Source organism: Arvicanthis niloticus, unplaced genomic scaffold (genome assembly GCF_011762505.2).
Source record: "Arvicanthis niloticus isolate mArvNil1 unplaced genomic scaffold, mArvNil1.pat.X pat_scaffold_289_arrow_ctg1, whole genome shotgun sequence".
Taxonomy (NCBI): domain Eukaryota; kingdom Metazoa; phylum Chordata; class Mammalia; order Rodentia; family Muridae; genus Arvicanthis; species Arvicanthis niloticus.
In genome coordinates this window covers 62,305-75,595 of record NW_023045948.1, presented here as the reverse complement: position 1 = coordinate 75,595, position 13,291 = coordinate 62,305, and the positions used below count along the sequence as shown (strand labels likewise).

General features: G+C 37.4%; 1 protein-coding gene across 1 annotated transcript in view; it reads left to right on the top strand.

Moving 5' to 3' along the window:
• Positions 1-13,291, top strand: part of LOC117701871 (vacuolar protein sorting-associated protein 35) — a 36,258-nt gene that overhangs the window by 9,596 nt on the left and 13,371 nt on the right. The window contains exons 4-10 of the mRNA XM_034493284.2: positions 2,629-2,752; positions 3,931-4,113; positions 6,284-6,497; positions 8,631-8,714; positions 9,269-9,378; positions 11,427-11,523; positions 11,629-11,777. Of these exons, the coding sequence (XP_034349175.1) occupies positions 2,629-2,752; positions 3,931-4,113; positions 6,284-6,497; positions 8,631-8,714; positions 9,269-9,378; positions 11,427-11,523; positions 11,629-11,777 (961 nt within the window). The remainder of the gene's footprint in view (positions 1-2,628; positions 2,753-3,930; positions 4,114-6,283; positions 6,498-8,630; positions 8,715-9,268; positions 9,379-11,426; positions 11,524-11,628; positions 11,778-13,291) is intronic.

Below are 13,291 nucleotides of genomic sequence, written 5' to 3'. Positions count from 1 at the left end.
CGTAGAACTCTCTGCAGACCAGTCTGTCCTGGAATGCACATAGATCCACCTGCCTCTGCCTCTTGGCTTATCATATTTATTTCTTGATAAGACCAATTTTGTTCTTGCTGCTGGATTTGTATTTAAAGCAGAACCAATACAGATTTATTAAGAAAAGTGAGAGAAGCTGGGCAGTGGTGGTGCATGCCTTTAATCCCAGCACTTGGAGGCAGAGGCAGGCAGATTTCTGAGTTCGAGGCCAGCCTGGTCTACAAAGTGAGTTCCAGGACAGCCAGGGCTACACAAAGAAACCCTGTCTCGAAAAACCAAAAAAAAAAAAAAAAAAAGAAAGAAAAAGAAAAAAGTGAGAGAAGAACTCTTGAGAGTGGGAGGGCCTTTAAGGCCTTTATTTATACTCTATAGTTTAAATTTTTTTTTAGATTTATTTATTTTACTTTATATCTATGAGTGTTTTATCTGCATGTGTGTATGTATCTGGGCCACACTCATGACTAGTGACTGCAGAGGCCAGAAGAAGGCATTGGATCCCCCCAGAGCTGTAGTCACAGATGGTTGCAAACCACTATACTGGAATTTGAGCCCAGGTCCTTTGGAAAAGCAGGTAGTGCTCTTTTTTCTCCCCCTCCTCTGAAATGGATGCTTATTTCTTAGCCCGGGGTAACCTCAAACTCACAGCAGCCCTCCTGCTTCAGCCTCCTAAATGCTGAGTTATAGGGTGAACCATCATGCCTGGTTTTTGTTCTTTGTTGAAAATGTGTGGAGTCAGTTCTATTATTTTTTAGACAAAATAGTCCTTCTCCACGCAGATTCTAAATGAGAACAGTGCCTCCTTGTTTCCAAGAAGAAACCTCCCCTTACCCTTTTCTTTTCTCTCTCTCTCTCTCTCTCTCTCTCTCTCCCTCTCTCCCTCTCCCTCTCCCTCTCCCTCTCCCTCTCCCTCTCCCTCTCCCTCTCCCTCTCCCTCTCCCTCTCCCTCTCCCTCTCCCTCTCCCTCTCTCCCTCTCCCTCTCCCTCTCCCTCTCTCCCTCTCCCTCTCCCTCTCTCCCTCTCCCTCTCCTCCTGTCTTTTTCCCTCTCCCTCTCCCTCTCCCTCTCCCTCTCCCTCTCCCTCTCCCTCTCCCTCTCCCTCTCCCTCTCCCTCTCCCTCTCCCTCTCCCTCTCCCTCTCCCTCCCCCTCCCCCTCCCCCTCCCCCTCCCCCTCCCCCCTCCCCCTCCCCCTCCCCCCCTCCCCCTCCCCCTCCCCCTTCCTTCCTCCCTCCCTCCCTCTTTCTTTCTTTCTTTCTTTCTTTCTTTTTCTTTCTTTCTCCTTCCTCTCTCCTTCTTCCCCCTCCTCTTTCTCCCTCCCTCCCTCCCTCCCTTCCTTCCTTCCTTCCTTCCCCCCCCTCTCTCTCTCTCTTTCTTTCTTTCTTTCTTTCTTTCTCCTTCCTCCCCCTCCTCTTCCTCTTTCTTTCTCTTTCTTTCTTTCTTTCTTTCTTTCTTTCTTTCTTTCTTTCTTTCGGCAGTGTTGGCTATTGACCTTAATCTTAGACAGGCAATGTGCCAATTGAACTAAATCCATACCCATATGCTTAAGTTTCTCAAAATAGATTGCTCTTAATTTTTGAAAAAAAATTGAAGCCATTAGTGGCATTTGTTTTCCAGGTTTTTCTTCTTGTTGTTTTTGAGGTAAGATCTTGTTGTATAGTCTTCCCTGGCCTCTTAACTCACAGTGATCCTCCTGCATCTGTCTCTTGTGTGCTGGGATTACAGGTGCATGCCACCATGCCTGGCATTGCCCCTCAGTTCCCCTTTAAGATGATGAGCTCTGGGGTTCAGCTGATCCTCTTCTTCCACCTCCCAAGTATCTGGGAAGTGGTTGGTTGGTTGGTTGGGTCTTTTTTTTTTTTTTTTTTTTTTTGATAATACAATGTATTATGGTATATCTCAGGCTGGCTTTGAACTTACTGTTCTTCTGCCTGAGTGCTGGTTTCAGACATGTGCTACTATACTAGCTTGAAAAAATTAAATTATTTTTATGTATATGGCTGTTGGCATTGCATGTGTGTATGTAGCTGGTGCCCAGGGTAGTCAAAAGAGATTATCAGATTCCCTGAAACTGGAAATAGGGATGGTTCTGAACTATTATATCATGTGGGTATTAGAAACTGAACCCAAATGCACTGTAAGAGCAGCAGGTGGGGTTTTTTTTTTTTTTTTCCTCCTGAACCATCTCTACAGCCCAGTGGATCTTTATTTTAAAGTCATAAAAGCCAATGAAATTTTCTCTTCCCTTTTAATATTCATCTAATGTAAAGTACTTTATCAGTGAGTTTTGTTTTGAACTCGTGGTCCTCTAGCTATAGCCGCATGAGTACCTCGTATTATAGCCACGGACCTCTCTCTATGTCAGCAGTCCACAGTGTGTGCATTTTTGTTTTGTTTTGTCAGTGATGGAAATCAAAGACAAAGCTCTTCTTGTGAGACGTAAATGCTGGCACTACTGAGCTATATCGCTAGCCCTGACTAATAGTTTTAATTATTCCACAGTAATCGCAAAGTTTGTTTTTGGGGTATTTTTTTTTGGTTTTGTTTTATTGTTTTTTTAAAAATTAATTTACCTTTATTCTTAATCCTTAATCATAATTAAAAGATATGGCTATTTCTGATGAACTGCACTACTTGGAGGTCTACCTGACTGATGAATTTGCTAAAGGAAGAAAGGTGGCTGATCTCTATGAACTTGTACAGTATGCTGGAAACATTATTCCAAGGCTGTAAGTAATTAATGTCTGTTATAGCCACACTTTCTAGGCCTTGTGTTGCAGTCAAGTCTCATCCAACAACAACAAAGTTAATGCTAGTTAACATTTCTTTGCATTTCTTGCCTTATATATTTTTTTCTTTTCAGAAATCACCCCCTTTTTTTTGACAGCATCTCATTGCTTTGAATTTATGATCCTCCTGGCTCAGTCTCCCAAATGCTGAGAATACAGGCATGAGGCACCGTGACTAGCTAATATTGGCTTTATTTAAAAGGCAGGCATGGTGTCATATACTTGTAATCCCAGCGCTTAGCAGCAGAGACATTGCTGCAAGTTGAAGGGCAACTTAGTTTACATAGCAAGCATCTAAGTCAGCTGGGCCTTCCATAGTAAGAAAGAGCGAGTGTGTGTATGAGAACATCAAAAAGAAAAAAAATTCAGTAGCAATTTCCATAAGCAACCATAGTCATCATAGTCTAAGAATATTAAAAGAAAAATGCTAGAAGTAATTAAGTTTAAATTTCTGCACTATTTTAAGTAGCCTGATAAAACTTTTTATGGTTCTTCTGGGGGTGTGACTCATCCTTTTGTTGAGCATACTGTATATGCTTCTACCCTTTTAGGCACTTAGTAGCCATCTTGCTTGTTGGGATAGCTGTGCTGCTGAGATAGCCTAATGCTACCTCATGTTCACTCACCTACTTTATTCTCATTCATAGTCATTGCATCATCGCACATCATTGCAAGAATGGTGAATACAGCATAGAAAGATAGAGGGGAGACATCGTTCGCTTATGTTACCTTTTGTTACAACACACCGTAACAGCTGTTGTGTTAGTTATTGTGGTTGATCACCTTGACTAATTAATAAACTTATAAATGTGTATGTGTAAGAGAAGATGATGGCACATACCAGCTGCAGTTTCAGTTAGCAGATAGGTATCTTGGATCATATTCTTGGATCATATTCTTCACGAGTAAGGAGACTGACCACTGGGATCAGTCAGTGATTTGTTTTCAAATATTTTTTGTAGTTATATTTAAAAAGTTAGGTGATTTTTCTCCCCCTAAAGAATACTGCTTAAGATAATATAGTTTCTGTCTTGTTTATTTAATGTGTGTAGTGTGTTTGAGTACAGTCAAGTTTTTACATACTCTGTCTCTAATCAAATGAATTTTTTTACTTTTAGTTATCTCTTGATCACAGTTGGAGTTGTATATGTCAAGTCATTTCCTCAATCCAGGAAAGATATTTTGAAAGATTTGGTAGAAATGTGCCGTGGTGTGCAGCATCCGCTAAGGGGTTTGTTTCTTCGAAATTATCTTCTTCAGTGTACTAGGAACATTTTACCTGATGAAGGAGAGCCAACAGAGTAAGTAATCTTGGGTTAGTTGTAGTGGCTCCGCCAACCCCATAGAAAAATGGCTTACAGTTGTAGAAAAGTATGCAGAAATAAGAACATAGGTGTCAGTCATTTTCCTGCTCAAATTCATGTGCTATTTTGTGTGTAGACTTTCATTGAGATATATAATTCAGTATGTGTGGTATGAGATAAAATGTACCCATATTCAGTTATATATTTAGAAAAATTCTTTATATTAGAATCTGCTTTTTAAAATTTAGTATTTTTTTGTTTTGTTTTTTCTTTTTCTTTCTTTTTTTTTTTTTAAGACAGAGTTTCTCTGTGTATCTCTGGCTGTCCTGGAACTCACTCTGTAGACCAGGCTGACCTCGAACACAGAAATCCACCTGCCTCTGCCTCCCAAGCACTGGGATTAAAGGCGTGTGCCACCACTGCCCGGCTATTTTGTTTTAAGACAGGATTTTGCTATGTGGCCTTGAGTGGCTGGTACTCACTGTAGCCTAGGCTGGCCTTGAATTTTCATTAGCTCGCCTGCATGTAGATGCTTAAATAATGAGATAACAGGTATCTAATATAGTTTAGAACATGCTCCCATTACATTAGATAATCTTTGTAAGTGTGACTTTTAAAGGTGTTAACTACTGGGGGGAAGAAACTAAAAATAGTTTATAGAGACCTCTATTTTTTTTGTGGCCTCCATTCTAGCATTAAAATCCATGACAACTTTTTCTCCCAGCAATGGCAGATTGCTGCTAGGTGTGGTAAACTTTTTATGTGATGGGTCCCTAGATTCAAGAACTAATAATTTCTATAATTATAATCATTGAAGAATTGACCCTTTTATTTAAAGCTTATCTGTTTTTTAAATTTCTAACACTAATAAATCAATAGGTTTTTTAAATCTGTACCAGTCCCTTTAAAAATACATTATTATGTATATGTGTATGACGATAGGTTTGTGCATGTTTGCCTGTGTGAATGTGTGCCATGGTGTGTGTGTGATGGTCAGAAGATAACTTTTTGTAGTTGATTCTTTTCTTCTAACTTTACATGGGTTCTGGGGACCAAATTCAGAATACCAGGCTTATATGATGAGTGTCTGTGCCCTCTGAACCACCTTACCAGCCTTCCATTCTTTTTCATTTTGAAAAAGATTCTCACTGTATGACTCATGCTTGCCTTGAGCATGTAATCCTTCTCCTTTTGCTTCCCAAATGTCCATATTAGTCTTGTCACTATGCCAAGAATCATTTACTACTGCTGTTGCTGCTGCTACTACTACTTATTATGATTTATTAAGTTAAACCATACATAAAAGATTTAGTAGTATACAAAGAGGATGAAGTTATTTTTATTATTATAATTTGACTCTAAATTTTAAACATTAGGCAATCAGTAAAATATTTGAAAAACTAAGTTCCCTGTCTTGGAAGATGTAGAAAAATAAGGTCTTTCTTCATAAAGCTCATCTTCCATTTGAAGCCAGAATATCTAACAATAAAGCAGCATTTATTATCAGTGTACCTCAAATGTCAAGTTTTGGGGTCTTTTCAAAATTTTTAATTTTTGTTTTTTAATCAGTTACCTTTGGTTGGACATTAGTCCTGTCAGGATATGGAAAGATTCAGCTGTAGTTGGATTCTTTATGGTGAGAGCTGGGAAGCCGTCATGCTCAGTACAGTGCCCTCCATACTGACCCCCCTTTAGTGAAACTGTCACCATGCATTCTTGAGTTTTTTGTAAGAAATGTAGTCACTGAAGAGTAGCATAAGCTGTCAGCACCATGGGAAGCCCTGCGATGCTCCCTGAAAATATGGGTGCTTCACCGATTGCTCATCACTGTAGGAGCCATGCTGATTCCGTACTGCTTCCGTTTAGTGTGTGTGCTGCCAAATTGAGCACATATTTTTATATTCTAGTGAGTTGCTGTAAGGACAAAGTCCAGGGAGCTCACACTAGGGAGTCATGGAAAGTGATTTGCCCCTTAAATGTATTGTGTTCTCCCCTACTGTTTATTTTTTATGCTAGAGTTTTTTCTTGAAATTTAACATTTACAAATGAAATGAAGTTGAAAATGGCTTTTTGAAGCATGAGTATTTGTAGAAGAAGGAAATGAATGGGCGAGTAGTAAGTTGATTCTGTCATGTGTATAAAGATTTTTCTCACTTTTTCTTGGCAGTGAAGAAACAACTGGTGACATCAGTGATTCCATGGATTTTGTACTACTCAACTTTGCAGAAATGAATAAGCTTTGGGTGCGGATGCAGCATCAAGGACATAGTCGAGATAGAGAAAAAAGAGAACGAGAGAGACAAGAACTGAGAATTTTAGTCGGAACAAATTTGGTGCGCCTTAGTCAGTTGGAAGGTGTAAATGTGGAACGTTACAAACAGGTTTTTATCTTTTTTGTTATTTTTTCTTACATTGTGAGATATAAACTAAAAATCTTATTTTAAATATATCTTTTGTCAAATTGAAAAATATTTTAACTGTGTTTTTACTAAGAAAGATCTAATTAAAAGTACTACCATGTTTATGGGTTAAGAGTCAGTATTGTCAAGGTAGCAGTTTTACTCAATATAACTATAGATTCAGTGCAGCTTCAGTCATATCTACCTCTCTGACTGTTTTATAAAGCAATAAACTGATTGTAAAATATGTGAGAAAGAGAAGAGAACCTATAATACCTATAATACCCACAGCAGTTCTGAAAGACTAGGACAAACGGACCTAATAAGTTCACTTTCACTGAAGAGAAGGTAGTTTGTGGTAATGACATATACCAGTGGTGCTGCTGTATTTGTGTGTCAACTTGACACAAGCTAGAGTCATCACAGAGAAAGGAGCCTCCATGAGATCCAGCATTATGATAGCATTTTCTCAATTAGTGATCAGTGGGGGGTTGGGGAGTGCAGCCCATCGTGGGTGGTGCCATCCCTGTGCTGGTAGTCCTGGCTTCTATAAGAAGGCAGCCTGAGCAAGCCAGGAGAAGTGAGCCAATAAGCAGCATCCCTCCATGGCCTCTGTATCAACTCCTGCCGCCAGGTTCCTGCCTTGCTTGAGTTCTTATCCTGACTTCCTCCAGTAATAAACTATGATCTGGAAGTGTAAGCCAAATAAACTCTTTCCTCTCCAGCTTGCTTTTGGTCATGGTGTTTCATCATAGCAATGGAAACCCTGACTAAGACCCCAGTGGAGAGAAGCATACAGGGGGAGTGACGAAAGGGACGGACACATTAGTCAGTGAAGGGGAATAAAGTAGGTCTTCACACTTTTCTAAAGACTTAAAAAAGTGTGTGTGTGAGGCTTTTTTTTTTTTTCTTTTTTGCTAGTGTGTATGTTTATGTACCACATGTGTGTCTGTGCCCAGAGGCCAAAAGAGGGTGTCAAATCCCCCGGAACTGGAGTTACAGATGATTGTGAGCACCATGTGGGTGCTGGGAATCGAACCCAGGTTCTCTAGAAGAGCAGCCAGTGGTTTTAACCAGCTCCCAGCAAAGCTTTTTCTGTAAAAGGCTAGATGGTAAGTATTTTTGAGTTTTGTAAGTTATTATAAGTAGTAAACTAGATGGGTATAGGCAAAAACAGGAAAAACATGAAGAAAATGAGCAGGGCAGGGCTTGATCCCATTGACATTTTAGAGTGTAGCTCAGTTTGGCTGTTATTTAACATGTGTTGGGTTCTGGATTTGGATCCATAGCACCAAAAATACGAAACAACCCCAAAAATTCAGGCAGTGAATTAGATTTGTCAATCCTTGGATGAGATAGTCCATTATTGACTCACATATTGGCCTCTTTTTTTCTTTTTCCCTCTCCTCTGATCATCTGAGGTAGTTCAGGCTGGCCTCCAACTCATTTTGTAGTCAAGGATGGCCTTCAACTTTTACTCCTCCTAAGTGAGTTCTAGAGAGTTACTCTGCCAACTGAGCTGCATCTTTAGCCCTGCAGTTAATTTTTAAAGTGCAAAGGCAAACTTACTATTTTCGTTTGAGGCAGGGTCAGTCTCTCTGTAGTCCTGACTGTCCTGGAAATTAGGTTGTCCTATGTAGGTTAGGATGGCTTTGAACTCACAGAGATCTGCTTGCTGAGTGTTGGGATTAAAGACATATGCCTGCCCAGGTAACTAAATTACTCTGGAACAATTGAATATCCACTTAGTATGTGTAAACAAAGAAACTTTTATGTCTTGACCATTACTATTTACACAGTAGAAGCTCTACAAAAGTGGATCAGAGACATATATAATCTAAAATTTCTAGAAGAAAACACAAGGGAAATCCTCATGATCTTAGATTAGTTGAAGATTTGTTAGGACAAAAAAAGCACAAACTGTTTAAAAAAAAAACCTTACTTTTTATGTAACAAAGTTTTTATATTTAATAATGTTATTTTTTAAAGTTAAACATTGAAGTATGGATGAGAGCAATACAAAATGATTTTCATGTTCATTGTATTGCTAGAGGAGTACTTTGGGATTTTCAAAATAATTTTTAGCTTACCTTTTTTTTTCTTTGCTATTTTTAGATTGTTTTAACAGGCATTTTGGAGCAAGTTGTCAATTGTAGAGATGCTTTGGCTCAAGAATATCTCATGGAGTGTATCATTCAGGTAAGTAAGAGAACATTAATTCTTTTTTTTTTTGAGCTTTTATATTTATGTTTATTCTTCATTTAACTTTTAAAACACGAGAACATTAATTCTTAAAAGGATTTTTATTTTCATTTTTGTTTGGGGAAAAAGAAATCCTAAGCCTAGTGTAGAGGCACGTGGCCTATAGTGCCAGCCACTTATGAGGATGAAGCCCTGAGTTTAAGGCCAGCCTGTCCAGTGTGCCTAAACCATGTCTCAGAACAAGGGGGGAAAAATCTTAGGGAAAAAAAAGTTTTTATTGAATAGAAAACTTCCTTCAGAAATTTCCATTTTCAAACTTGGTCTTTGTACTAATAATCTGTTTTGTTTTCTCAAAAAAGTAGGAAAATAATCTTGAGTTTTCAAGATTTTTATTAGACTTACTTGTATGCTGGAAATGGAATATTTCTGGTTTTGATTTTAACTATATAGGATTATTTTTTTATAAGTAATGGTTTTATACACCATTCATAAGATCAGAATATTTTGTGAAGTTTTTTTCCCTGTATCGATTAATCATATCTGACTTTTAGGTTTTTCCCGATGAGTTCCATCTCCAGACTTTGAATCCTTTTCTTAGAGCTTGTGCTGAGTTACACCAAAATGTAAATGTGAAAAACATAATCATTGCTTTAATTGACAGGTAAGACTGTTCTGTACTGGAAGTAAATGCTCTGAAATGGAAATAAGAAACTTATAACATTTTCATGAATCATTTGTTTCTATGATTTCTTTAAGTACTGATTTTAACATCATTTTGCTATAGAGAATTTAGCACTCAATTGCTTGATTTAAGTGTGAAGGTTTACCTTTTCATTTGAAGGCATGTTGAGGTGGTATTTTTTTTTTAAGTTTTTGGATTTTTTTCTTTATGTAGTTCAGGCTGCCTGTATGTGAGGATGACCTTGAATTTCTTTAGACATAAGTCACCATACCTGGTTTACAATGAATTCTTTAATCTATTAACTGATGGAGAGAGAGACAGAGAGACAGCCTTTATTGTGCAGACCTTTCCTTGTCCAGAGTTTATTGAAGAACAAAATTTCACACAATTAATGTAAATTATCTTTCAGGGGTAACTTACTTGATTTAGTTTTTTTTAAAACTAGCAACAACATAAGAATGATTAAGAATGCATAAGTAATCATTCTGCTGTCACATTTTCATAAAGAAGAATTTTTAAGAATCACATTTTTAGTAGATCCCCTTTAAGTATAGTTTTTTAGCCATTGGTTTTAATTGATAAAACATAAAAATTGGGATTAGCTCAGCAGTTAAGAGCACGTACTGCTCTTGAAGAGTTGAGTTCCCAGCACCCACACTGATGGCTCACAATTGCCTGAGGCTCCAGTTCTAGGGCACCTGGCACTCCTTCTGGATTCCATAGACACTTGCATTTACACATACACAGCCCCAGGTTTAAAACTAAAACTTTTTTAGTGTATGTGTAAATATATATTTATATACATATATAAATATATAAAATTATTGTAATATATTTCTATATTTTATATATTTACATATTATGTATATGTTTATATATGTGTAATATATTTAACATTTATATCTATATAAATACATGTGCATATACACATATGCATAATGTATATGTATGTATAACATGGCTTTTGATAATGTGTGTAATGAATGACTTGCATAGTAGCCTTGCTACATGATAAATAATACATAATTTATCCTGCTGTGAGCATATATCATTATAAAGTTACAAACAACACCAAAGATTTATTTTAGCAGAATATATATATATATATATATATATATATATATATATACACACACACACACACACACACACACACATATACACACACACACATATACACATATGGGTGTCTAATAAATTTACTAGTCTTAAGCTCTAGGAATTAACAGAGCAGAGGTCTCCAGATTGTCTTGGACAGTATACATTGCATGCTTATTGGGCCCACTCTTAAAGAAAGATGGTTAATCAGATTTTTCTGTGTAGAGTAATGTCATTTAGCAATCCCAATCAGTGGTGGGTTTTTTCTGCATAACAAAATGTAGGTGCAGTTCTGACCTTGACAGATAATGCAGTATGCACAACTCTGAATAGCTTAAGATGCAGGTTATAAAACTTAACATTATTTCTCGCAGTTCCATATAGATGCTGGGTACTGAACTTGGGTTCTCTGCAAGAGTAGTAAGTAAGTACTCTTACCAGTGAGCCATCTCTACAGCCTCTATTTATTCCATCTGGGTGTAACCCCAGATGAAGTAGAGACAGGAGTACCATGAATTCTAGGCTAGGTTGTACTGTATAAGGTAAGTGAATCAGTAAGTAAACATGATTGCCAATGGAATAAGGCATCATCAACAAAACTTTAGTTAAGAGATTGAATAAAAAGTCTTACACTGTAGCTCTTATTTTAACTCCCCCATCCCCCATGGAACAACAGTAACATTTATTGTTAAGATAATTTCCTTTGATCACTATGCTATGCATCTAGGCTGAATTTCCACAGTCTTGTTTGGAATTTAATTCACCAGAAATTAATAGTAATGTCTTGGTATTTTAGCTCTAATCTTAAAAGCCATTCTTAATGTTCTCAGAAATAGACTCAGAAAATACAGAAAAGCAATAAAGAAAAAATGAATCCACTGTTCAGATTCCCATATCTTAAAAAAAGAAAAAAATGTTTTCTTTTTTAGATTAGCTTTATTTGCTCATCGTGAAGATGGACCTGGAATCCCAGCTGAGATTAAACTTTTTGACATATTTTCACAGCAGGTGGCTACAGTGATACAGGTGTGTATAGTATTTTCTCTAAGTTTTTGACCTTGAAACTTTTCTATTGATGTATCTTTTTTGTAATTGTTTAAAATAAATTATATGATTTTCTAAACATTGCAGTCCAGACAAGACATGCCATCAGAGGATGTTGTATCTTTACAAGTCTCTCTCATTAATCTTGCTATGAAATGTTACCCTGATCGTGTGGACTATGTTGATAAAGTTCTAGAAACAACAGTGGAGATATTCAATAAACTTAACCTTGAACAGTAAGTCAAAATAACATTTAAAAAATTTTAAATTACATTTATTTGTTGGGGAGGGAGTTAGAATATATGCACATGTGGAGATCAGAGAAAAACTTGCTGCAGTTGTTTGTCTCTTCCAGGTGGGTTCTGTGGGTAGAACTCAGGTTGCTAGGCTTAGTAGCAAGTGTCTACCCCATTGAAAAAAAATTCTTGGCATTCTGTTAGTTTATTTTCTCAGTTTTCTTTGAATGTTAGCATTGTCTTGTTTGAAGTATATGCTGAGGCTTTCCTGTTTGGCTCTAAACAGGATAGGAAGTTTTGCTAGCTGCTTGCTTCCTCATGTGCAGTAGTGAAGTAGTGGTCTCTGAGGTCTGTAGACAGTCTTCAAAGTTCAGTGTCTCAAATTCAGATCCTTTCCTGAACTAGGTTTTTTTTTTGTCTTTACTATTGTACTCATGTGTATAAGTGTTTTGCCTGAATGTATGTATATGTATCATGTGTGTACCTAGTGCCTTCAGAGGATAAAAGGGGTGGGAGGGTTAACATACCTTGAAACTGAAGTTACAGACAGTTACAAGCTGCCATGCTGTTGATAGAAACAGGGTCTTTTAAGACCAGTGCTCTTAACTTTTTGAGCCGTCTTTTCAGCATCAAGAATGAGCAAGGTTTTAAACGAGTAGGGAAACATCATCAACCACCCCCCCCCCAAAAAAAAAAAAAAAAAACTCCTGCAAAAAAGAAAAAGGTTTTCTGCAGATGAGTAAATTGTGAAAAATAAGGCCATATGTATATTTAGGCTAAAAAATTAGGGGCATGTGTATGCATTTGAAGTAACAAAATGATTTAAATATTTTTTTCTTATTTGGGCTTTGGTTTTAATAATACTTTTGAGAAAAGAGTAATGTTCACTACACTGGATGCCCCCTCCGTCCTAATGTCTGAGACCTGTGGTCCCTACAGGGTTACTTAGGCTTTTTTTGGGTGGGGAGCAGGGGGAGACAGGGTTTCTCTGTGTAGCCTTAGCTATTCTGGAACTTGCTCTGTAAACCAGGCTGGCCCAGAACTTAGAACTCAAGAGATCCCCTACTGCCTCTCATTTCCTTGAGTATTGGGATTCACTTTAGGCATTTTTATTATTTTATTTTATTTTATTTTTTTTGGTTTTTTTTTTTTTTTTTTTTTTTTTTTTTTGAGACAGGGTTTCTCTGTATAGCCTTGGCTGTCCTGGAACTCACTCGGTAGACCAGGCTGGCCTCGAACTCAGAAATCTACCTGCCTCTGCCTCCCAAGTGCTGGGATTAAAGGCATGAGCCACCACTGCCCGGCCACTTTAGGCATTTTGATGTTATTATATAGATCTTCCTCAACAGTTGCCCCTTGAGTCCCTTAATTAGGCTTCCTGCTTTTCTCTAAGTTATTTGTAATTTTGAGGTGTTCTTGTACTGTTTTTTCTTTTCTAGTTTCCACCCATTGGTTCAGACACAGCAGGAAAATTTCTTTCCCCTTTATCCCCTTTTATTAGTTATTTTCATTTT